Source organism: Lepidochelys kempii, chromosome 3, assembly GCF_965140285.1.
Source record: "Lepidochelys kempii isolate rLepKem1 chromosome 3, rLepKem1.hap1, whole genome shotgun sequence".
Classification (NCBI taxonomy): domain Eukaryota; kingdom Metazoa; phylum Chordata; order Testudines; family Cheloniidae; genus Lepidochelys; species Lepidochelys kempii.
Genome location: NC_136382.1, coordinates 187,535,501 through 187,562,870, shown reverse-complemented (window position 1 = coordinate 187,562,870; position 27,370 = coordinate 187,535,501). Strand labels below are relative to the sequence as shown.

The 27,370-nt window shown below is 41.2% G+C and overlaps 2 protein-coding genes across 5 annotated transcripts in view; both read left to right on the top strand.

Moving 5' to 3' along the window:
• Positions 1-23,268, top strand: part of LOC140908219 (uncharacterized) — a 60,620-nt gene extending 37,352 nt beyond the window's left edge. The window contains exons 2-3 of the mRNA XM_078851929.1: positions 21,122-22,194; positions 23,213-23,268. Coding sequence (XP_078708055.1) covers positions 21,171-22,194; positions 23,213-23,268 — 1,080 coding nt within the window. The 5' untranslated portion in view covers positions 21,122-21,170. The remainder of the gene's footprint in view (positions 1-21,121; positions 22,195-23,212) is intronic.
• The window catches only part of EFEMP1 (EGF-like fibulin extracellular matrix protein 1), a 94,271-nt gene that overhangs the window by 34,488 nt on the left and 32,413 nt on the right, over positions 1-27,370 (top strand). The window lies entirely within an intron of this gene.

Here is a 27,370-nt window from a genome sequence, read left to right as displayed (position 1 = left end):
TTTAGGGGGTTGTGTTATGGCCTAGAAATGTTGTTTCTGGAAGATGAGGGCGTACCAGACCAAACATCATGCCCAACCCCAGAAAAAAGTTCAATGGGGGAAAGGGGCATCACCACTAACTATACTCCTTGTTGATGTGGGCAGATCATCCCTGTCCACCACCATCCCCTGGAATCAGGAGTGGGAAAAGCATCCCTTGCCACACAATTAAAAAAACTTGCCCAGTAGATCAGCCAGGATCTGCCCTCTTTCCTGTTCGTACAAGGGAGTTTATTAATAATTCCTGTGGGGGTCTCAGGAGCTACCAGTACTAGTGACCCCTTCTAGTACTTAGAGGGTTAATTCCTAACTATTCCCTGCAGTACTACATATTTAATTTTAGTATACTTTCTTGAATACCTACATTTTCTGTCACAACAACAAATATTTTCAAAAACAACAATTTTCTCTCAGTCACTTATAAACTACTCTTTCTGGGATTTCATTAACTTGTGCAGAGTGGAATAGACTGTCAGAGAAACTTCCCATCCTTTCTTGGCCATCTTGCAGGGTTCACTTTCCCACAGAACTGCATTTTGCCAAAATATGTTCTCTTTCAGTTCTCACTTACCTGAGTCCCATGGGTATCAAGATCATTTTGAGACTAGCACAATGATGTATCTATTTTAGTTTATGTTTGTTGACAGCTAATTTATTTTACCATGCACCCACATGAACAACCCCAGGATAATAGATCCTGGACTTTTTTATAGAATTTCTTTGGCTACAAGCTCTCTGTGGATTTCACTTGCCAGAAGTGATATCAAGCAGAAGTCTCTGCCTCAGTCTCTAATGTAAACTGAAATATACCTTAGAATTAGAAAATACAGCTAATGACAGTAATGCTGCTGGGCATAAGGCCACTTCTGGGCTATGAGAAAAATTCAGTTAGATATGATTAATAAATATAATTAATAGGATGCCATAAGCACTTTACAAACAGAGGAAGACAAATTCCCTGCCCTGCAGTATTTTGAAGGGCAGAACCAAGGAGAATAATATACAGAGAAAAATAAGAGGAAAAGGAAAGTGGGAGGTCAGAGGTGAAGGAAACAAACTAGGGGAAAATTTGATTTGTCATAGTTGGAAATACAGTTTTAAAGCTCTTTAGACAATTTACCTATGGTGGACTTAAATTAAATGTTAACTAGATTTAGATTTAGTGCAATGTCACCTATGTGTCTCGTGACCTGTTGAATAACTTCACAAGTAATTTGGCAAAACTCAGAGTAAAACATTCAGGATTTTTAAAAGAAGCCGGTTTATCCTGTTAAAACTCAGTCCAACTTAAGTCAACAGAAGACTCTCATTGACTTCAGCTAAAGCTGAACCAAGCTCAGATCAACCAAGTCTCCTTTGTAAAATCTCTCATTAGTGACAGGTTTCTCATTCAAGAGATATGATGATCTGCTTAGATGATATGACAGTGATTTACACAGATACTTCTTGGGGTTTTCGCTTATAGAAGCTTCAGATCCTAAATCCTACCATGTTTACATTTGTGTTTTATTATGTTTGGAGGAATTATATGAGAAATATAAAATTACAAAGCTCTAGTATAGCTTAACCAATCCATTATTGCTTTGCTCCAATTGACAAGTGTATAAAACTTCAGAAGCACCTTATTTAGTATGTTTAAACATTTTGCAAACATATGTGCTATTTACCATGCTCCCCACTCTTCTCTACTGTGGAAGGGGGGGCAAAGAAGTCCCCCAAATATGAGCTGAAAATCACAATACCAGGGAATCATCAGCACATTGCACCTTCTTCCTAGCCCTTCTTAGGGAGCCTGCCAAAATAACTCCATGTTAAAACACTGCAAGTGTTGATCCTTGAACTTGTGGTTGGTACAGAGATGGAGCTATACTGCAGGTGCTTTCCATGGCAGGCTACCTTGGGGATCCAGCAGATTTCTCAAAGGGCACATGGTGTGCTCAGCTCTCTTTCCTGATCCTCAAAGGTTGTGGGGTTTTCTGAAGAGCAGGGCTTCAATGCTGTGTTTTGTGGTCTCACCACTAAGGCCTGGTCTACACTTAAAATTTACATCAATTTGGCTGTGTTGCTCAAGGGTATGAAAAAAATCACATCTCAGAGTGCCGTAGCTAAGCCAACTGAACCCCTGGTGTGGACGCAGCTACGTCAACACAATAATTCTTCCATCAAGCTAATTACTAGTGCTTGGGGAGGTGGATTACATAAATTGACAGAAAAACCCCTTCCGTCGCTGTCTGACGCATCTACACTGTGGTGCTACAGTGGCATAGCTGCTGCGTTGCACTTGAGCTGTGGTAAAACCCATAGAGTAGACATGGCCTAAACTTAAAAGCCCTCCTCCCCCTTGAAAATCCCACTCCCTCCCAGTTTTCTGAGCACTTTTTCTCTTCCTGAAGAAAAACCAAAGGAAGGAGAACATTTAGCACTTACTTAGATTCTAAATGTATTTACATGCTTCTTTAAATGCTATGTAAATACAGGGAAGTAAAACAAGGATCTTATGAAACAAAATCCTTCGAGCTTAAAAGCAAATGTAGAACACAGAAATAGGCTTAATAGCAAAGAGAGAATTGCCGTTGCTACCGGCAAGTCAGTGAGAGATTACGTGACCTGACTTGAAGTCACAACCTAAATGTGTAGCACCATCTACTGCATCTCATCCCTTCAGTCCAGTAATGTTGCATTTTTATCTTTAATAAACTGCAATTTTTACTGGTATTTACCCTTTCTATTTTATTCTGCTTATTTTCTAAAAAAATATCAAAGCCACTCTTTTTACTTTAAACTTGGAACAGGTTAATAAAGATTCCCTCAAATCAACAGTATCATTAATTGAGAGGCTAAATCAAACAACTAGGAGCGAGGAGAACGTGGATTTATCCACAGCTCTGCCACATATTGTAACCTTGAGCAAATCATTTAGCCTCTAATTTTCATGTGTCTACTAATTTTGAGTGCCTCCATTTTTATTTCCAATTTGAGACACACAGGGCCTGATGTTTATAGGTGCTAGGCACCGACAATTCAGCTGAAGCCAAGGGGATCTGTGGGGACTTTACACCATGCTGGAAGATCAACGCATCTTGACTATTTCAGCCCACGGGCAGGGGAGTGAATTTCAAAGCAGGGGGGCCCTTACAGAGAACACCTGGTCAGCAGTTCTCTTTCACATATACCAAGGGCACTCTAGCCCTCGTGACACTGGTAGAGAGGCAGTAGGGTGACCAGACAGCAAATGTGAAAAATCAGGATGGGGGGGGCAATAGGAGCCTATATAAGAAAAAGACCCCAAAATCGGTACTGTCCCTATAAAATTGGGACATCTGGTCACCCTAAGAGGAAGTGTCATAGGTAGGATAGTCCTAGGCCATTTAGGGCTTTTACAGGTCAAAGTCAACATCTTAAACTCCACCAGAAGCCAAAAGACAGCCAGTGAAGATCATGAAGCATTGGTGTCATATGCTCACAGCATGACATTTAACAAAGCTACTGCATTCTGCCCTGTCTTCAGTCTCCAAGTGGTATAAGAGGTAGCCCTTGTAGGGCATATTGTAATAATCTAATATCAAGGTGGCAAAGGTCTGGATCCTGGAAGCAGCATGTTCAATATTTGAGAGAAAAGGATGCAACCTCCTGGCCAGACAATGGCAGAAGAAAAACTGTCATGATCACTACAGCAATTCGATCTTCTAAAACCATCAGGGAGTTAAACTAGAGCCCAAGCCTGTGAAAAGAGCCGGTCGAATTTTTTTAATTCGAAATATTTTTAGATGGAATATGGCTTTTTCATTAAAATAGAAATTTCTGTGGGAAATATGAATTTTCAGAGATTTTTTTCTGGTTTTCATCAAAAAAACAAAGTCCCAAATTTTTTTAGTTACCAAACAGTAAAAAGTGTGGCTAAAATCCAGAAAATTTCAGTTTCTAGCCAAACTTTTTGGTTGTCAGAAACAAGAAAAAAAAATCAATCCGTTTTTGGATTTTCATCTAAATTTTTCATAGGAATAGAAAACATTTCCTAACTGGCTCTAGTTATAAACTTTAGTAACAAATGTAGAGTGAACACCATGTCAAAGGTGTTCCTATCTAATTTCAGCCACGCCTTCCCCTTGCTCCCCCACCCTAACCCACCATACTCACTTTCATCTTATCTAGCTTGTTCTCATCCATGTTCCAGTCTTGCACAGCCACTGGGAGACACCCTCACCTGCACTCTCCAAGACAGACAAGATGGAGATATAAAGCTGTATGTTATCAACACTTCAGCCCAAACCCCCTAACTAACACTCCTGACAGCCTCATATACACAGTGAATAGGAGTATGATGTTCACATTTTGACAAGTACCTATAAACCTTTCAGACAAAATGTGAACATCCAAAGCATCAGCCAGGCCATTATTATGGCGTATCTTATATGGGAAGCCATACTAGATTATCATAACAGTCCCTGCTGGCCTTAAAATCTATGGAAGTATTTAATAAAGCAAACTTTTGATAAACTTTTTATCTATTAGAGCCTCTTAGAGCTTAGTTATAATCCATTTTTCTTGCTAAAGAACAAGGACATTAAATGAAAAAAACCTTGTTAATGAACATTCAATCTGCACAATTCACATTTAAAAAAATCAGTAAATGCAGATATATGGTTCCTGTGGCAACACTACTTTGTCAATATAGGAGTATATAATATTCCTCTTGTTCTTGTTAAATGATACCTTATAATGTTGCATGCCTGTGGCATGGCTGAAACAACATTGCTATAGAAACTTTAACTTACGCATTTCCTAACATATTACTTGAACTCTGCAACCGGACCATTGTCTTTTGTCCCCCATCCCCAGAAAGTCTGGGCTCTGGACCAAATCTACTGACATTTTTCCTTATAAAAAGAATAATTTCCATAATTTGGTGTTATAAATTAGTCATTTAAAACTGGCAGAGAGCAGAAGAATTAGACTGTATTCATCCCATCTTAACTGTTAGATAAGTTCATAAATGGGACAGTGTTTTCCAAATAATCCAGTTTAGAAGTAAATATTTCTTACAAAACAGCATACCTCTGTACACACAGAAGCACATTAAAGTATTACACAAGCATGTAGAAAAAATTCGTGGCTAGCTAAAAGGCATTTTTTGATGCTGGAACAGCATCAGGAATCTGCTTATTTACATAGGGAGTTGTAGAGATTTAGAATGTTGGTACTGCCAACAGATAGGATGATTATTGCTCAAAAAAATATCATCTTTTAGATAAGGCTTCTACTTCTGATAGTTGCTACTGAACTCAACTTGAACTTAAATGTTCCCAGGGAGTTATAGGTACAGATTCTAAAAGAGCTCATTCACCAAAGGGAATTAATTTGGGGGAAGAAAATATACGCAGATACTCTGGTGTATGTTTCTGATCATTTTAAATGGTTTCTCACATGAGTTATCTTTTAAAAAAATTATTAAGCGATTATGCACTGTGGGGATCTTCCTGCCAAATCTTAAGAACATGAGTAACTTTATTCACATGAGTTGTCCTCATAGCAGTACATATCTATAACATCTCAATTTAGTAAAAGGAAAGAAATTCACTGACTGTTAAGTTATGTCTTGCCTGAGACATCACTGCTAGAAAAATTAGGTCACTGTAATTCAGAGTAGGCTCAGATTTTAAATTATTTTCTCTCAACACATCTACTCCCTGTTGTGTTAACTATTATTCTTTTGTAACTACTTTTAATAATCAACATATGAGTAAGGGGTTCTGCCAATAAAAGTATGATTAGACCCCAGCCAAACAACATCTCTTATTATGAACCATGGCCAGGGACAAATACAAATGCAGATACCTCCCCTCCACCACATGGTACATAATGGGAAATGTAGTCCAAGCCCAGCCCATAGAGGAGAATGGAAACATGAGGAACCAGCATTTCCTAATCAAAATATGTCAGTTTTCAACCAAATTATTTTAGGTTTTGATTTTTTTGCCAAAAATTTGAAGTTCTCTGTAGGAAAACAGCCTGTTTTCTGACCATTGCTACTGAATGTGCAGTTAATTAGCTTCTAGCATATACATTAAGATATGATTTATGACTTTTAGTACTACATGGGACCACTTCTTACATTCATTGCAAAAAGATATGTAAACTAATAAAGGGATTGCTGTGTAGGAACACAGAAAACTAATTTTTAAACCATTGTTTTTGTCTTTTGGGGATGTTGATTGTTGAACAGAATAATTGATAGTTATCTATAGTGTAATTAGATGCAGGGGCTAGGAAAGAAAGGACGGACTTGTAGGAGATCTGAGTTCTATTCCCAGCTTTGCCATAGACGTGCTGTGTGACCTATAGCAAGTCAGTTGATCTCTCTGCCACAGTTCACCATCTATGAAATGAGGATAATAATACTCTTTGTCTATCTTGTCTATTTATATTGTAATTTCTTTAGGGCAGGGACTATTTTTTCCTATTCATTTGTACAGTAGCACAGTGGGGTCCCAATCTAGACTGGGTCCTCTAGGTGCAACTGTAATACAAATAATAATACATTCACAAGAATTTTAAATGTTTGATGTTTTATATGCATGTAATAGTTTCTTAACAGAATGTTGTAATATAATATCCATTTCTGTTATTCTCCATGTTATTCTCTACTCTCTTTTCAGTACCACTCTTTCATCCAGTTTGGGAAATGTTCCCAAATCCCATCCTTTTCTTTCCATTCCTACCAGTAAAACTTTTTTATCTAATTATTTTATCTTACATTAACTAATTGAACCCTTTTCTTCAGGCTCCCTCTTTCTTCATGCACCCGCTCCAGTCTATCCAAAATAGTCACTCTGTGTCCAAGCCCTGCTTCTCTCCAAGAATGGCTCTCGCTCCTTCTTCATGAGATTCTGTATCCTTGTCCTCATTTTCCTCTCACTACAAATGCATTCATGCCTATATTGGCTCTTAAATTACTCCTCTTCCTCCATAAAACACACTTTTCCTTGAAGCCTCTCAATCATTTTCCACTCAACAAAGTGTTATTTTTATTTAAAAATCTCTTTGCACTGCCCTGTTATTCCCACAGCTTCTTACTACCCAGTGCTAAATGCATTGTTTTCTTTGTCAACTTTAAGTTCTGATTGAAGAAAGTATCCCTATTGAGCCAGAGAGCCTAATCATATGCTTAAAGTTAAGCTAATCCATCAGCACCCTTCCTGAGCAAAGATACCTTCCTGAATGGAAGTGTGTGCTTAAGTCCTTTGGACTTAAAGTTTAAATAGGGATGGACTTAAACACATGCTTAAATATTTTTCTGAATTAGGGACATAAATTGTGAAGATTAGATTGTAAACTCCTTGGGGCAGGGACCATATTTTTGTTCTGTGTTTGTATAGTGCAGTGGTGCCCAAACTTTTCCTGTCACACACAACCTTACCAGCAATGGAATTTGTCCCCACCCCCGCTCCATTACTGCACAGTTGGCTCAGCTAGGGTTGCCAACTTTCTAATTGCAGAAAACCAAACACCCTTGCCCCACTCCTTCCCCGAGGTCCTGCCCCTGTCCCACCCCTTCTCCAAGGCCCCACCTCCCACTCACTCCACACCCCCCCCATCACTCTCGCTCCCCACCCTCATTCACTTGCTCATTTTCAATGGACTGGGGCAGGAGGTTGGGGTGCGAGAGGGGGTGAGGGCTCTGGCTGGAGGTGTGTTCTCTAGGGTGGAAGGGATGAGGCGTTTGGGGTGCAGCAGGGGGCTCTGGGCTAGGGGTTGGGGCCAAGGGGTTTGGAGTGTGGAAGGGGGTACAGCCTCTGGGCTGGGGGTGTGCGCTCTGGGGTGGGACCAGAAATTAGGGGTTCAGGGTGCAGGAGGGGCATCAGGGCTCAGGCAGAGGGTTGGGGTGCAGGGGGGATGTGGGCTTGGGATGCGGGTTCTGGGATGGGGACAGGAATGAGGGGTTTGGAGTGCAGGAGGGGGCTCAGGGCTGGGGATGCAGGCTCCAGGAGGGAGTTTTGCTGCAGGAGAGGGTTCTGAGCTGGAGAAGGAGGTTGGGGCGTGGGAGGGGATGCAGGCTCCAGACATCAGTGACCTCAAGCGGCTCCCAAGAAGTGTCCGGCATGTCCCTCCAGCTCCTAGGCAGCGGTGTGGCCAGGGGGTTCAATGGGAGCTGCAGAGCTGGCACTCAGGGCAGTGCCCGAGGGTGGGGGCAGCGCATGGAGTCCTCCTGGCTGCCCCTCTGCCTTGGAGCTGGCGGGACATGCTGGACACTTCCTGGGATCCATGAGGATCTGGGCACAGAACCAGCCTGCCCCAACCAGACTTTTAGTGGCCCAATCAGCTGTGCAGACCGGAACCACCAGGGTCTCTTTTCAACCGGGTATTCTGGTCAAAAACCGAATGCCTGGCAACCCTAAGCTCAGCAGAGGAGTTTGAACTGCAGACAGAGTTGCAGGCAGACCTGGGGATGGGGGAGGAGCTGGGGCTAGAGGCGAAACTGGCCTTGGGGTGGAGAGGGAATGAAAGCAGAGCAGGAGGTGGGATGGGGCTGCAGCTGGGAACAGGGCTGTGGCTGGGTCCTGAGCTGGGCTGGGAGCGGAGTGGAGCTGCAACTGGGGATGAATCTGGCTTGGGTGGCACTCTCTCCCCGCCCTTCTTGGGGGCTGGCCCTGGCCCTGCCGTGCACGCCCTCCCTCCGAATGTTGTACCCCACAGTTTGGGGACCTCTGGCATAGTGCCTAGTCCTGGTCCATGACTAGGGATCCCAGGCACTATGATAAAACAAATAATAATACAGGTGAAATTTTTCAAAACTTGAGTGCCTCAAGTCCAGCATCTAAGAAGAGTTATTTAATTTTGAGAAATACCAAGCACCTGCAGGTCTCTTTGAAGTCAATATGGAATGAGTGGAAGTCAGTGGGAGCTCATTATCTCTAAATAAAATCAAATTACTATTATGTAGGTGCCTATTTTTAAGCATCTGGGTTTGAAATTGTTGTCCTTGCAGGAGGAGGTGTCTGTTTTTTGTTCTGTAGAGCACTGAGCACACTGTATTGTGTTTGACAGAGAGCAATAATAGAAAGCACTGCCTGGGGGTGGAGAGGGAGAGGATGGTTTTCCCTGAGCTCCCTATTTCAGAGGGCCCCCAAAACAAGTGGCATAGAGGCCCTGTGTGCTAGGTTGCAATGCCACTCACTGAAATTTGGCCTGTCAGGCCCTCTGTCATGACTAAACTGGGGTGGCACTGTGACCTTCTTTACCAGGTTGTCCTGCAGGGAACCAGGCCCTGCCCTGCAGGACAGGAGTTGAGCCACCACTGTGCGTGAGTGTGATGTGGGTTCACTCTCCAAACTTCCCCCTTTTCACCGGGGCTCCCCCAGTGGTAGTTTTTTGAAAGGGGGGTTCTCAGTTTCAGATTTTGCTCTGGGCCCCCGTAAACCTCTGTGGGGCCCTGGTAATAGCAAAGTTATAGTATAACAAATGGAAAATTATCAATTACTGGTGCCACACAAACATTTGTACTAACAAGATGTTAATGCTTCAAATGAGATACTTTCTTTTAAAGTATAATAATGAATAGAACCCTGGGAAATTGTAATGCTTTTTATGTCAGATGCTGCTAAATTGGTAGTGTTTAATTTATTTACATGAAAATAAAAAAGATGTTTGCAGAATTGATAACCTACAATCACGAGGGATCTAGAGTCTGTCTTTCTAGCATGCTCTTGTCACGTTTTTCACCCATGCAGTTGGGATGCCGTGCAGCTGGGGAAGGCATGAGGGCCAAAATACCAAACAGTAAACAGAGATTATGTATGTAGTTTCTTCAGCAGCCTAGATGCTGAATTTTATTTTAAAAGACTTTAAAAGTAGGCCTCAAGTTCACCCAAAGCTATATCGTTTCGCTCCTTAAAGTGGTCCAGGGATTGTTTCAGACATTTTGAACTGTTGTAGCAAACAGTTCATTTGGCATTTTCTTGTCATCATAGCCTAACAGCTGGCCATCCATTGACCTGTTTTAGCTACAAGACAAGTAGATCACTCCTAGGTGGGTGACTGGGACAGTTGATAGCCAGAAGGTTGAAACAAAAGAAGCCTCCCTTCGACTTTCCTCTTAGTCTGCTGCAGAATGGATTTTTCACCCACTCAGGTCTTTAAGGTGGAGGATTTGTTGAAGGATCTAAATTGGTCAGAGGTAGGACTTTTGTTATGATGATAATGAGCCATTATTATTATTATAGAAAAACTTCATTATCTATTTTATCAATTTCAATTATGATGCAACATCTAGAGCTAAAGAAATTGAAACCAACAATTCCTGTGGTATATTCTAAAATTTTATTACAGCTACCTCAAGGGATAGATTCCCATAGCATATCTTTGATTAGTGGGGAGAAGAAAGAGGGCCTACATTATTATCTGCTGTTGAAGTACAGTGCACTCAGTACATTTATCCAAACGGCCCAGGGGTTCTCAGGACAAATTATTCAGTGGCCTCAGAGTGTGGCCACCAACTCTTGTTGGTGGCTGCTCTCGCACTTTTTCCTAAAATATTTAATTAGCTTTAGGAAAAACAAATAAATATGCAAATCTACACATCCAAATCATTGTAATTTATTTATTGCTAGCTAGTAAGTCTGTTGTGAAAAGTGGTATTAACAAACATACAAGTATCACTTTTCACAGCAGACCTACTCAGCCCCAGAAAGCCGGGGGACAAATTAAGTTGTAGATGGGGGGTCGGGTGGAGGCAGCGGGGACCAGGGGAGATGGGGGTGGGTGGGTGACTGGGGAAGGCAGCAGGGGGCTGGAACCTGAAGCCCAGTGGACGAGGTCCAGGGATGGAGCCCGAAGCCCCACGGCCGGAGCCTGCTGCCTGCTGCCACACAGCCGGAGCCCAGAGCTGGAGACAAAAGCCCCACGGCCAGAGCCTGCCATCCGACCACCCAAGGGCTGAGGCCCAAAGCCTGAACCCCACCACCCCTGGCAAAGTGGGGAACTCACCAGCTGTTTGCTCCTCCAGTGTTGTGCCCTTGATATCTCCAGAGTGGGGCAGTGTCAAACCCCTGTTTACAGCCCCAGCAGCCAACACCAAGGTGGTGCATTCAGGAGCACCAGGGAGGGGCCACTGCTTCTCCCCCCCATCACAGCCCAGGAGGCTGTGACTGCAAGAAAAGCCCCTGGTAGCCACATGCAGCCAAGATGGCTGCATTTGAGAAATGTTGGCTTAGGGGACAGCCATTTATCTGAATACCTGGTTATCTCAAAATTTCAGAAGTGCTATTTTGAGCTACAGTTTCACTGATGCAAGCTGCTGTTGCAGCTGAAATGGAATTAGGTCTCAGTAACTACAGATAACCACTCAGAACCACTATATGAATACAAACTCATTGATTTGCTCTAACAGGCACTAAGCTGCTAATTGAGAAGTTATTAGTGGGTGGTTAACTAACACAGTACTACATGGGAGACACACTGTGGATTCAGATAACTAGGAATTTTGGATAATTGGAATTATACTGTATATTACATTGCCATAGTATACAGCTGGAGAAGATTTATTGCTGAAAAGTGATGCTTCCCAGTGTATTTTTTTAAATGTCATTATTTACAGCAGTGGTTCTCAACCAAGGATACATGTACCCCTGGGAATATGCAGAGGTTTTCCCGGGGGTACATCAACTCATCTAGATATTTGCCTAGTTTTACAACAGGCTACATAAAAAGCACTAGTGAAGTCAGTACAAACTAAATTTCATACAAACAACTTGTTTATACTGCTTTATATACTATACACTGAAATGTAAGTACAATATTTATATTCCAAATGATTTGATTTATAATTATACAGTAAAAATGAGAAAGTAAGCAATTTTTCAGTAATAGTGTGTTGTGACACTTTTGTAATTTTATGCCTGATTGTGTAAGAATGTAGTTTTTAAATAAGGTGAAACTTGGAGGTATGCAAGACAAATGAGATTCCTAAAAAGGGTACAGTAGTCCAGAAAGGTTGAGAGCCTTTGGTTCACATCATGTGCAGTTTTTCATACAGACCAAATTGTTCTATACACTGATAAACTACCATTTATTTCAGTTTAAAATACCATTCTGAGCTGGTTGCCAAAAAGGCAACTTCTGGAGTAACTGTTTCCTGTGGGATTCTTTATGCTTGTTTCCCCAAATAATACATAGATTTTCATTTTAAAAGAATACTATGCAGACTTTCTTTTGTGGGGAGATTGTGCAGTGGCAGTGTTGTGAAAAGCCCAGCAAAAATGTAATGTGATTCTCCAACATCCTAGTTAAAAAACACAAAAAACATGCACACTTTTACTTCCCAATATTGCAGGTTGTAACAGTAGTATTTTGTCCAGTCAAGCCTAGTAAAAGAAGATGCTTACGAGGTTTCCAAGGAGAGAAATAAACAAAAACTAAATGAACAGGGAACTTGGAATGTAAAACGATGTCATTAAGAAAAAATACATACTTCAGATAATTCTGGAAACTATTAGAAGATATTCATAATAAATAACTAGTTGGTTTTCTTTCATGCAAGGGTGACAGCTTTACATCAAACACTGGATAGCTTTTCCATTAACTTAACTAAACAAAACATCATGCCTCAAGGAAATGGTCATCTTTTTTCATAACTGTGTGTTTTAGTTAGAGAATGAGAACTAGAAGCTTAATTTTCAGATGTGAAATTGGGTTTGTATGCTATTACTTCATATTAAAAAATACTTTGAAACACTGGTGAAAACAATGGTAAGCTGAATTTATGAAAATGTTTCATATTAGTTTTGAAAATGACATGCCAGATGTAGGGGAAAACTCTTTCATCTGCAATAATAGAATTTTTTTATCCACCCTTGTTGTTTTTGAATATAGTCCAATTGTATTGGTCATCATGGGTGGGTAATCCTTACTTGTCCTTTTTAGTTCGTGCCTGCCTAAACTGTTAGTTCTCTACTATAAGATCATAAGGCGGTAACAGCAGGAAATACTCCACTAAATGTAAAAATAAGCTATTACAGTGTAAATCAGTCAGATTACTATTTTGACAGCTAGTATTAACATACCAGTCAGTGAGGCTTTCTGCAGCTTACTGATATATTGCATTCAACTGTTAGATTACAACATAAAAGTAAATATATCTCAATTTACAATCCCACTAGAACCAGGAAAGCCAAAAATACAGCCCTTAAAGTAAATGTAGATCAATTTTACAATGTGGAATGTTTGTCTTGTTGAATAATGATGAAGATAATAGTTAATTTTACATTCTTGCATTAGGGGAAACTCTCCTCTTCCCTCTGAGAGGCTTTTTCTTTTTTAATGTAACAACCATGTGCTTATTTTAAGAACAGGACCTTAAATTTTTGCATTATCTTAATGAAAAGAACCTCAAATTGAAAACACTCATATGAAAAGCCTTTATGGAACAACTGCAGAAGAGAAGAATGAGGGGGGATTTGATAGCTGCTTTCAACTACCTGAGAGGTAGTTCCAGAGAGGATGGTTCTAGACTATTCTCAGTGGTGGAAGAGGACAGGACAAGGAGTAATGGTCTCAAGTTGCAGTGGGGGAGGTTCAGGTTGGATATTAGGAAAAACTTTTTCACTAGGAGGGTGGTGAAACACTGGAATGTGTTGCCTAGGGAGGTGGTGGAATCTCCTTCCTTAGAGGTTTTTAAGGTCAGGCTTGACAAAGCCCTGGATGGGATGATTTAATTGGGTATGGGTCCTGCTTTTGAGCAGGGGGTTGGACTAGATGACCTCCTGAGGTCCCTTCCAACCCTGATATTCTATGATTCTATGAACTTTTATGCCCCTATATTGGATTAATATATTGGTTGCCTACATACATATGGTCAACTGCTTAAATGTTCTATTATTTCAGGGATATTTTGCAGGTAGGATTCTTTGTAAGTGGTTAAGAATTCTGACCAGCTCTAAAGTACTCAATCACATGCTTGATATTCAGCACATGCTTAAATACTTTGCTGAATCACAGACTTGTGTTGCTAGAGATCTGCTGAAGTATAAAACACCCCGCTAAGTGTAAAATGCTATTACACAGCAATAAAAGCTTCTAACTAACCTAATATGGTATTACTAATATGGACAGCTGTTGACAATTCACGGTAAGACAGTTAGATCCCATCCCTGTCATACTTTGAAGAGCTACCATGGGACACAGCTATAACAGGTTGGTGTCTACTATGGTTACAATATCATTCCACTCTTACTGTATTTCCAAGGTTTTAGCACAATCTGTGCTTCAGCACACTTACATTTTAATAATATGGTTAAATCACTGTTTGGTCTGGTCTGCACTGTAAGACCAAATTATGTTTTAACCTGTGTTCGGCACTGCTTTGTTGTAACTGGGGTCCACAATACGTTAGCTGATAGTGGGTCAACCTAGGGTTAAATAATCACAGTTTGTCCATGTTTGGAACTAATTGGTGTTTTAAAATGATTATTTAACACATTAACTAACACCTATTTTCCCAATCTAGACATGTGGAGAGTATAGTAGATCCCAGGACGAATTAATTCCAGGATTTGTCTCAACTTCAATTTAAAGGTGTGTTGTTAGAAGGTGTTCAGCTAACAAGTTCTAACTACTACAAGTGTAGTGCAGCCAGTGCTAAGCTTGTAGAATTGAAGCCCAGGAACAAGTAGCTTTGAATTCAACATGATCAGCTTTGCATTTGTTAAAAGTATATAATACCCTTGTCTACTGGAGAGTTTTAGAACATATTAGCTAAAACCTTCTAAACAACACAACTTTAAATCCCACTCAAGACAAATCCCCAAGTAAAGTAAGAAAAGGAATATTGTTTCAAACTTACATTTTAGAAAAGATGTTAGGTAGGTTAGAAAATATAAACCTCAATGGAGTTGTAGAGGCAGAATATGCACTGAAGCACCAATTCAAGAAAATGTTCCTATTTAGGACATCCTTGAACATCTGTCCATGAATTTAAGCAAATGATTAAGTATTTTCCTTAATCAGGGCCTAGGGGAGGAGTGAAGCATGTAGCACACGTTCAGTTGTATAGGGCTTGCATTAGTCTTGTACCAGATCATATAAAAATAGTATCTGAATCAAAAGCACTTTACCTTATCTACTCTTCTAACAAAGAAAGATGGTACCATGGATGCAGGCAGAGGGAAGCAGAAAGGAAGTCATGCATTGGTTGACAGCTTCATTCACTGCTTTCCTTTCAGCTGCCTACCACTCCCAAACAAACATGTGGTAGATGTTTCAGTGCTGAAAACTATGGCTCACTTCTTTTTTTAGTTAATCTGCAAGTTAAATCAATTCAATTTGGACATACGAAAGACAATGCATAATTGTGACAAAGTACTCTAGATCAACCTTAACTGTTACAGCTCACTCCTCTGTTTAACAAATGGACACTTTTGCTATGTCTTCCTCTTCATAAATTCATTGTAGTGGGTAGTTTTCTGTACTATATGCTCACTTTATTGGAGACTGTAGATAGGAATCTCATCTGATGGTTATGGTTCACCTCTACTGTGCTTGTCATCCTGAAAGGGTTACTTGTACTCTGCTAGGAATGTCTGTAGCACTGAGAAACAATTACGAGGGCCCTCCTTAGCTGTGCCCAGAAAATTTGAGAGTTCATATATTTATGCATGCAAAAAAATTGCATCTCTGCATGAAAATCAGATGAAAACCTGTGTTTCCATTTGCTCACAATTACTTGAGGTGTGTGCACAAATACAGGTTTTGGCTCACACAAATACAGGTGTCTTGCCCATGTAAACAGATGTTTGTGCAAACTGCTCTTAAATATCTGAAAACTACCATTGCTAGGGCTGTCAGTCTGACATACACATAACATAAAAAGCAAAAAAAAAAATAGCAAGGGAATTTGTTAACTTATGCTGAATGAACTAAAGCAGCACTGAAATATTAATAGGCTCCATCATTCCAGAACTGATAGGCAACTAGAACTATTAACCCTTTGGGTATCTATTTATCTGATGTTATATAACAGCTTTCCCATTGGTGCTTGCCTTGGAGAATTCAGTCTCCCATCACCAATGAGTTAAAAGTTGTCTGGGCACCATGCCCAGATGAATAACATCCCAAATGTTGAAGGAAATAGCAAGGGAAATAGAAAAGCTTTTGACAGAATTTTTTGATAGCTTGCTAAGGCTGGGGAGGGAACCAGAGAGTTTGGAAAGTTACTAATGTTGTTCTTGTGTGTAAGAAAGGATCAAGGGAAGATCCAGGAAGCTACATAGCAGTGAGCTTGGCTTCAGTTGTAAGAATGATTGAGACATTTAAGTAAGGGATAAAATACTTAATTTGGTAAAATACAGTCAGCATAAATTAATGGAAGGATTATGGCTATTGTATTTCCTTACGTTCTTTTAATACTCTTCCCTAAACTGTTAAGCAATGCAAATATAATTTGCCAGTATTTCAAAGTGATACTATACATTCCAAAGCCAGTAAACATTCAGAAAGGCTAGAAGAGAACACTGTGATAATCTAATCTGACCTCCTCAATAACACAGGCCATAGACTTTCCCTGAATTAATTCCCATTTGAACTAGAGCATTTCTTTTAGAAAAATATCCAGTCTTGGTTTAAAAAATACCAGTAAATCCACCACAATCTTTGGTAAAGTGCACCATATTTTGAATCTGAATTTGTCAAGCATCAACTTCCAACCACTGGGTATTATTTTACCTTTGTCTTCTAGATTGACAAGCCCTCTATGATCATATTTCTGTTTCCCATATAAGTTCTTATAAACTGTTTCCCATATAGGTTCTTATAAACTGTGCTCAAGTCACCCCTTAACCTTCTTTGTTAAGCTGAATCGATTGAGTTCCTTGAGTTTATCACTAAATAGGCTTGGTAAGATTCAAGTTTTTTATTCAGTAAATGTCATTAAATGTCAATTTCACCATGCACATATAAACCAACAAAAATATTTTCATTGATAATAATTGAAGGTTACAGATAGGCAAAGGAAGAAAAATTCAGAATTTATTAGAGTTCAGAATACTTCTGGGTATTTATTTTGTATATTTTGACATGTGATACTGACTGCCCTTCACTCCCCGCCAAAAAAATTTTTTCACAGTTGTGCAAAATTATAAGTCAATAAAAATAAAAAAAACTGCCTAAAAATAAACATTGATATTATCCATCAAAATTGTTTTAAAAATATCTAATTCTGCCAAGCCTAACTAAAAGGCATGTTTTCCAATGCTTTAATCATTCTCTTGGCCCTTCTCAGAATCCTCTCCAATTTACCACCATCCTTCTTGAATTGTGGACACCAGAACTGGACACAGTATTCCACTTGCAGTCATACTAATTCCAAATACAGAGGTAATATAACCTCTCTACTCCTACTCGATATTCCCCTGTTCATTCATCCAAGGATTGCATTAGCCCTTTTGGCCTCACCATCACACTGGAAGCTCACATTCAGCTAATTACCCACCATCACTCTTTTTCAGAGTCACTGCTTCCCAGGATAGAGTCCCCCATCCTGCAAATAAGGCCTACATTCTGTGTTCCTAGATGTATAACTTTACATTTGGCAATATTAAAATGCATATTGTTTGCTTACGCCCAGCTTTGCTCACACTCTGCTCTGGATCAGGGACATGTCTCCTTCATTATTTACCACCACCTCCCATCTGTGTCATGTGCAAACTATATTAGTAATGGACTGTCCTAAATGTAGCATATATCTGGGTTAATAGTGGATATTGTTCTCTAGCCCTGGCCTCAATACTTGGTAGTGGTTAAAAGAGAAAAAGGAGCTTTGATTGGTTAGATAAAGGTGCAAAGTAGCTATGAACTGAATTCATTTTTCCGCAGAAGTGTAAAGTACTGGTGAAATACACACTGAAATACTGTGTGCAGTTCTGATTCCAAGTTATAGGAAGAAAGCTGCAGAGATTAAAACGTTGCATAAATGAGCAAGCAGCATGAGTCAGGGGCTTGGGAGGAATGAGTCACAGCATGGAAAGAATAGAGCCAGGCTTGTAATTCAGAAAGAGAAAGACTAAGAGAGGATTTTGTGGATTACAGATACGACATTTACAGGATAGATATAGTAGGGATTTTGAAAAACTAACTATCTCTACAGCAAGGAGCTATGGATTAGATTTAGGAGGAACTATAGCTAAGATTGTAGCTAAAAGCAGGTCAGGCAAAATTTCTGTACACAACTAGCAGCTGAAATATGGAGCAGGCTGCCAAAGTCAGCAATGGAAGGACATAATTGTGTAAATCACTTCAAGAGGGAGCGTGGGTACATTTTTGGAAAGTGAGGGAATCAGTGGGTCTAGCTATTAGCGAAGCTTGTGGAATTAAAACTATGAAACACAAGTTGATTTATATTTCGCAAGAATGCAAGGGGCAAGCTCTGCTGCCCTTAATGGTTCTCACATTATTTTTGCAGCATCCTACAAACTTCAAACAGTAGCAATGCAAATCAATGAGCACTTTCTTAATATATAGATATTTACATATATGAAAGCCTTCCACAATAGATTTTTAAATGTCTTGGAGATTATTGCAAAAGGCAGTATTTGTATTATGATGAATGATTGGGGTCTGGTGGCAATACCATAGTATACCATCATAAACATTTCTGAAAGAGATATTGAAATGCATTTTTACTCAGAGCCCATTACCCTAAATTTTAATGTAGTTAATTTCAGTTACTTTTTTCCCCACCATCATTTTGACCCATAACATCTAACTAAGAACTTTATATACCATTAATCTTTTGTAGCATCTGGGTACATTTTACCTTAATAGAGAAAGCCATGCCACCTGATCCCACTGTGGGAATGGGAATGGGATTTGACTGAGTGCAAGTCTGTGGAAAAAATGGTATGTGCACACGCACAAGTGGGCTGAATTAAAGTTGAACACATTGCATTTCCTAACTTCTGAGTGTTTGACTTTGCAACCTTAAAATTCTTTTAATGTAGTTTTTTGTAATAATTACGAACAGTACATGGTAAACAAACTACTCAATTCCAATGCAAGTTATAGTAAAATAAAAACTACCAAACACTTATAACTATGTAAAGCAAATACAAAAAAATCTAGCAACACAACTTAGCTCTCATGCAACCCTCTTAAAGTAGTATGACTGTTTAAGGCATTGCAAATAAAGAAAGTGGCTTAACTTGAAATGAATTTTAAAATAAATAAGTGTATATCTATTGCTAGAGAAAATACAGCTATTCAAAAGAAATTGTGTAGGGTTAGTGTACGTGTTGAGGATGGGGGGAACTGGGTTTAAAACAAGATAAAAAATGGAGGCCCAGAATGTTGAGTTGTGACATGATAAAAAGTTTACTGGCTCTATTTGGGATAGACTAGATAGCCCTGAAGAACTGAGAGTCTCCTTGGAACACATTCTTATATAGGAGGGGAAAATACACGAAGAGTCCCTATCACAAAAAAAGATGAAAATTTAAATAAAGGCATATATTAGACACTGCCATGCGCTTCATGATGGCTGACATTAACCACTGTGCTTTCAGTAACAGCTCCTAGATATTTATGCTTGAGGACTGGAGACAGAGTAATCTCAGTGGAGGGTCCCTTACTATGAAGCTTACTTCCTCTGGCAATCTGTCAGAATTTATTATCCTTCCGAGAATGATGCAGAGCTCAGCTATTCAGCCAAGCATTTGCTGGATGTGTTTTGGCTATGATATTGTCTTATATGTTCTCACTTTTCTGCTATCATTTCTGGTGAGCGAATGGCTAGTTGCCACAAAGTTCGTATCACTGCCCAAACTTCTGTTTGTTTTTGTGAGTGATTTGCAATGATGAGACTGCAATAGGTTCCTTAAGTTATAAAATACTAAATACTATGTGTACGCTGCATGCTTCCACTATCAAACATGATACAAGACATTTAACAATTTGGCACAGGCATGCAGTTGTTGATTTATATACACTGTCATCAGCTACAATGATAGGTGAGATTAGAAAATATAAAGGAATAAAGAAAGGATATTGGCAAAGTACAAGACAGTGTTAACTATGGGTTACTGATCTAATCTGAAGTGGCTATCAGAGTATAGATATAGATATATATGCTTAGCATATGGAAAGGGAATAGAAAAATACAGTCCCCAGTCACTAAGAAAGTGGTAGGGGTCGGGGCACCAGAACACAGGGGGCCAAGGGACCATGGCCCTCCCAGTTTTTAAAGTAAACGGGTCTGGTCAGTCCACTCTTCGCCACGGGCCCAGCCCCTTGCCCCTTCTCTTCCCCCTGAGGCCTTGCCCCCTGACCAGGCCGGAAGCTGGAGCCCGGCCCAGGTAAGAGCGGCCCTGGGTCCAGGAGCCCGGGCAGCTGTGGGGAGCCATGGACCCTCCACCTGCCGAGGGTGGGGGGGCCCAAGAGCAGCTCCCCATGTCCCCACCTCTCAGACTCCCCACCCAGGGCAGGTGGAGGGTCCACAGCACCCCAAAGCTGCTCAGGCGGCTCTTATCATGGCCTGGCTGTGGCTCTTCAGCCCCTGAGTGCCCATCCCCCGCCCAGAAGCAGGAGCCAGGTCAGTATAAGAGTCACATGGAAAGCTGTGGGAAGCCGCAGACAGTCCACTTGCCCTGAGCCGGGGACCTCGGGGTGGGGACATGGGCCAAGGGCTGCTCTCTGGACCTTCTTGCCCGCCCCTGCTCCCTGACCCAGTTCCAGGGGACTTCTGGGGAAGAAGAGGAGGGGCAGGGCCACAGAACAGGTGGGGCCTTGTGGCCTCCCCACTTCTAGGAAGAATCTGTCACCCCGATGGGGATAGATTTAGGCATTTCCCAAGACTACAGCATTTGCTCAAGAAACTTCCTGAAAAAGCACAAGATCAAATCCGCACAGACACACCCCTGGAACCCCGACCTGGGATATTCTATCTACTACCCAAGATCCATAAACCTGGAAATCCTGGGCGCCCCATCATCTCAGGCATTGGCACCCTGACAGCAGGATTGTCTGGCTATGTAGACTCCCTCCTCAGGCCCTACGCTACCAGCACTCCCAGCTACCTTCGAGACACCACTGACTTCCTGAGGAAACTACAATCCATCGGTGATCTTCCTGATAACACCATCCTGGCCACTATGGATGTAGAAGCCCTCTACACCAACATTCCACACAAAGATGGACTACAAGCCGTCAAGAACACTATCCCCGATAATGTCACGGCTAACCTGGTGGCTGAACTTTGTGACTTTGTCCTTACCCATAACTACTTCACATTTGGGGACAATGTATACCTTCAGATCAGCGGCACTGCTATGGGTACCCGCATGGCCCCACAGTATGCCAACATTTTTATGACTGATTTAGAACAACGCTTCCTCAGCTCTCGTCCCCTAAAGCCCCTACTCTACTTGCGCTATATTGATGACATCTTCATCATCTGGACCCATGGAAAAGAAGCCCTTGAGGAATTCCACCATGATTTCAACAATTTCCATCCCACCACCAACCTCAGCCTGGTCCAGTCCACACAAGAGATCCACTTCCTGGACACTACAGTGCTAATAAACAATGGTCACATAAACACCACCCTATACCGGAAACCTACTGACCGCTATTCCTACCTGCATGCCTCCAGCTTTCACCCTGACCACACCACACGATCCATCGTCTACAGCCAAGCTCTGCGATACAACCGCATTTGCTCCAACCCCTCAGACAGAGACAAACACCTACAAGATCTCTGTCAAGCTTTCTTACAACTACAATACCCACCTGCAGAAGTAAAGAAACAGATTGATAGAGCCAGAAGAGTTCCCAGAAGTTACCTACTACAGGACAGGCCTAACAAAGAAAATAACAGAACGCCACTAGCCGTCACCTTCAGCCCCCAACTAAAACCCCTCCAACGCATTATTAAGGATCTACAACCTATCCTAAAGGATGACCCAACACTCTCACAAATCTTGGGAGACAGGCCAGTCCTTGCCTACAGACAGCCCCACAACCTGAAGCAAATACTCACCAACAACCACATACCACACAACAGAACCACTAACCCAGGAACTTATCCTTGCAACAAAGCCCGTTGCCAACTGTGCCCACATATCTATTCAGGGGACACCATCACAGGGCCTAATAACATCAGCCACACTATCAGAGGCTCGTTCACCTGCACATCCACCAATGTGATATATGCCATCATGTGCCAGCAATGCCCCTCTGCCATGTACATTGGTCAAACTGGACAGTCTCTACGTAAAAGAATAAATGGACACAAATCAGATGTCAAGAATTATAACATTCATAAACCAGTCGGAGAACACTTCAATCTCTCTGGTCACGCGATCACAGACATGAAGGTCGCTATCTTAAAACAAAAAAACTTCAAATCCAGACTCCAGCGAGAAACTGCTGAATTGGAATTAATTTGCAAATTGGATACTATTAATTTAGGCTTAAATAGAGACTTGGAGTGGCTAAGTCATTATGCAAGGTAGCCTGTTTCCTCTTGTTTTTTCCTACCCCCCCCCTCAGATGTTCTGGTTTAACTTGGATTTTAACTTGAAGAGTGGTCAGTTTGGATGAGCTATTACCAGCAGGAGAGTGAGTTTGTGTGTGTATGGGGGTGGGGGGGATGTGAGAACCTGGATTTATGCAGGAAATAGCCCAGCTTAATTGTCATGCACATTGTGTAAAGAGTTATCACTTTGGATGGGCTATCACCAGCAGGAGAGTGAATTTGTGTGGGGGGGTGGAGGGTGAGAAAACCTGGATTTGTGCTGGAAATCACTTTAGATAAGCTATTACCAGCAGGACAGTGGGGTGGGAATAGGTATTGTTTCATATTCTCTGTGTATATATAAAGCCTGCTGCAGTTTCCACGATATGCATCTGAAGAAGTGAGCTGTAGCTCACGAAAGCTTATGCTCTAATAAATTGGTTAGTCTCTAAGGTGCCACAAGTCCTCCTTTTCTTTTTGCGAATACAGACTAACACGGCTGTTACTCTGAAACCTTATATAAGATAGCAGCTATTTCTGAAACACTCAAGAAAACAAACATTAGTATGATGATGACACTGAGGGGGTTGTTTTTTGGGGGGGGAGGGGGTTGCAGAGGGAGTAGAGAGATGCCCAAGAATGAGGTCATAAAAGTACATTCTTTTCTATTCTAATCAGGTTCTTATACCATACTCATCATCATAGTATATGAGCACCTTCCAGTAGTGCACTAAATAATGTAACTAACATCCATCATGTGTTTGTTCTCTCATCACCTTCCCAAAGAGAGAAGTGTGTGTGCAGTTGGGTGTTTTGTTTTGGAAAATACAGTTTATTTATACACACAAATGTACACTCGCATTGCTATATGTCTATGTTAGAGAAGGCAAGGTCAAAGAACCATGCCTTGCACTTAGAGCAGAAGGTTTCTGATGATCCTTATTTCCTGCAGGAGTTCATTCCACAGCCATGGGCCAACCCCCGAGAAAATCCTGTCTTCTGCAAACTGCATTCCCTCAGTGGTAACAAATAAGCTCCAGTCATAGGTGTCTGCTTTAGATAGAGGCCAAAAGGCATGGATTCCCCATAGCCTCATTGCTATTCATATTCTGCTGGGGAGGGTTTGTCCTGAAAGATCAAGGGGAACAAAGAGATGTGATCCGGGGAATAGCATGTGTAAACTGCTATTTTTTAGCATGCTAACTCAATTAAAGCATATATACATCTACCCGAGCTAGAAGTTGCTCCTCTAACCCTAAGCTTCAATGCAGACATACACAATGAGTGAGCTGGTACTAAATGAGATACGTGGTTCATTTAATGTGAAGAAGCAGAAGTGAAATAAAAATTACTGGAAACATGCCTGATTTGTCAGATTTAATGACACTCTCAGATCAGACACTCTTGTTTCTGTGTTTGATTCTGAGCTGGATATTCTATACCATTTATCCTAATAAAAGTTTTCCATTTAAAGAAAAATAGTGATCAGAGAAGATTGATGGTAAAAAACAGTGTGAGTGAAATAGTCTGGGAACAGAAAACTCTTAGCTTATATTAGATATATATAGAATTGAGGTGCATGATCTATTGCCATCACCAACCAAAGGACAGATGGCAGTAGGAGGATCCTTGTACCATATACAAAGGAACAACCTGCATCATCAGATTGACACAAGGCCCTATATTTGAGGGCTATTATCACTTAAATGAATTATTGATAGCTCTGTCAAGTTGTCTTTAGTTAAGAGCTTAGGAAATGCACATATCAAGTTTAATCATAGAGGGTAAAAAGCCAATGGAGAAGTCCACACAATGGTGTTTGCAATAGCAATGGACTAAAAAATTACCTTGTAACAAAGTCTTTGGTGATTCCTCCCTCAGAAAGTGGGGGAACCTGACCACATCCATTTATCTACATGGGATGGTCACAATATAGGCCCACTTCCCTATTTACAAGGGGAGCTCTTCCCTTTATAGTTAGTTGGTTAGTTAGTTCCCATTACACCTCTGGTGTTTAGGGCAGCGATGAAGCTCCTCCACACCTGTCTGTTTCTGGCAAGTCTTTCAATGGTTCCCAACTGTGCCCCAGGTTTTTCAGCTCAGCTTCCACAGCTCTTCACCATGTTGTTTTCAGGCAGCCTCATTTTCACTTGCCTTCAGGTGTCCATCTTATTGCTATTCTGGTGATGGAATCAGTTTTCATCTGAATCACATGCCTAATCCATCTCCAATGCCTCCTGGCAATGATGGTGCTAATATCTTTTTGGCTGCACTGTGTGAATAGGTCTTGGTTTGAAATTACTGTAGGCCAAAAGATATGGAGGATTTTTCTGAGGCAGGCTGTGTGGAATGAAGACTGTTTGGACATGTCATACTTTGTCATTCCCCAGCATTCTACACTATAAAATAGTGTTGAAAGTACTCAGCTCTGATAAATCTTGAGCTTGGTTTTGGTGTTGTATTCTGATGATTTCCAGACTGTATTTAAGCTCCTGAAGGTGTTCCTGACTTTATTGATTCTGTTCTGGATGTCCTGGCTTGTTCCACTGTCCTTGCTGATGGTGCTGCCCAAGTATGTGAATGTTTCTGCACTGGTGAGAACATGATCCTCTATCCGCACTGGTGATGGTGAGGCAATATTAAAGGTTATGATATTTGTCTTATTGCGGTTGATTTTCAGTCCAATTTGCTGGCTGAATGTGTTGAGTCAGGTTGTTTATTCTTGTATATGATGTTGGGTATGTGATAGGAGAGTGAGATCATCTGCAAAGTCCAGGTCTTCAAGGGATGAGAAGGGTGTCCATCTAATGCCTCTTCGCATGTCTTCAGTTATACGTAGCATTACCCAGTCAATGGGAATGCTGAAGAGGATCGCAAACATGACACACCCCTGACATACTCCTGTTTCTGGTGTCTGTGCCTTGTCATGGCAGGACAGCACGCATGCTCCAAAGATCCCCAGAGTCTGTGTCAGTGGGGGTTTTCTGCTCCTGGCACATTCAGTTATGCCGGCTTGGTCTGTGAGGGAGGGGCCAGACAATACAGACACTCTGGTCCTACAGATTGGGGGTTAGGCACAGGGCTAACAACCCTGTCCCATAAAAAACAAAATATGTTACAGAGACAGCAGCGGAGAAATTGACCATTACTGTGTGTGATGGCTTCAGGAGTCTGCCCTGTATGGTCCTCCTTAAATCTCCAGCTGAGGGATCAAAATGAAAGTCACAAACCCCATGCATTCAGGGATACTCGCTCCCTGTAATACCTGAAAAAAGGGTTGGGGAGGAACTGGCTAGTCTATAGTGCTGCCAATGATCCAGCCCCCATGTAATGGGTTTGGGGAAATCGCTCTGACTGGGTCTGTCTCTGTTACCTTAAGAGTCCGCTGTATTCTAGGCAGGAAACCTTCACCCGGACCCTGAGGAAGAGTTCCCTGTACAGCTTCAGGAATCACTCCTGCAGTCTGCTGTTTAGGGCTCTCCTCCCACTCCTGCCCCTGCCCCTGCCTGCTTTTTCCTCCCTTTTAAAGGCCTCCTCCCTATCATGCATAATTGAAAAGGCTGGAAGAGTGGGGCTAGCCCTGCTGCCAGGACCTTTCTGGCCCCTTACTTGTCCATGTGGGCCTATACACCCCAGCACAGATCTACTTGTTAGAGCTGAAGCTAAGTTTTCCAGCAAAGGTAGCCACTACTTACAAGACTAGTCTACTTCACAATCCGATAAAGCAAGCATTCATGACAAACTTAACTCTCCATTAGTGAGAGAGTGTTAAAGTGGCCCAGTCATTTAAAAACTGAACTCTGAGAAAGCAACAATAGCACAGGATGTGATGGAGTAGGTGTAAAACCCTTTAACAAAAGTGAGTTGTACCAAGTTTCTCATGACAGACTGATGAGTTCATAAAGAAGAAATAAAATTAACATTTATTTACACTATCTTATTGCAGAATGCTTTACTGTTACTGAGAAGCCTCTGTCCCTCTGGCAAGGCTTTTTGTCCAGACCATTGCTTGCTCTGGAGCAGTGACACTTCTACCCATTTACTTATAATCAGAGGTTAAATGTACCTCGTTCCAGGAATATTGTCAAAAAGGTGAAAGTATAAACAGCTTTCCTCCATTTTTATGCAAAGACTAGGAGTCTCATACAAAGCACATTGAAGTCAATGCAAAGAGTCATATTGACTTCACTGCACTTTGGATCAAGCCCTTAATGGCCTGTCTGCTCTGTGACAGCCTGGGCAGCCTGGTCTAGTGCGTGAAAAACCTGCTCTGCATCTGAGCACGAGCTTCTCAACTGTCAGTCCAGGACAGTGGAGCCAGCTACTTCTGTATTAGTATGCTGACTTCAGAACTGGTAACATGCAGAAATGAAAAGGACAGCACAAGAGTTAGACCTTTATTTGAGCTGTCAGATTGAGAGGAAGTATTCAGCAAATATTTGGACATTTGAGAAAAGGGCAAATACTGAGAATTAATTCAAACTGTTGATAGTTTATTTTTTATTGAATTTTGTGGTCAAAATTATTTTCATTTGATATGTGAAAGAATCCATCACTTTTTCCAAGGCATCACCCAGAATCTTCCACAGGTGATGTTCTAAGATCCCCAGTGCCTGTACAAATAGAGAGTTATCAGAGGAGTAGCTGTGTTAGTCTGGATCTGTAAAAGTGGCAAAGAGTCCTGTGGCACTTTATAGACTAACAGACGTTTTGGAGCATAAGCTTTCATGGGTGATAGTCTATAAGGTGCCACAGGACTCTTTGCCACTTTTACAAAGAGAGAGTTCAGCTGAGATTTGTAAACTAGAGATCATGAGTTATAAGGAAGTTGTTTAT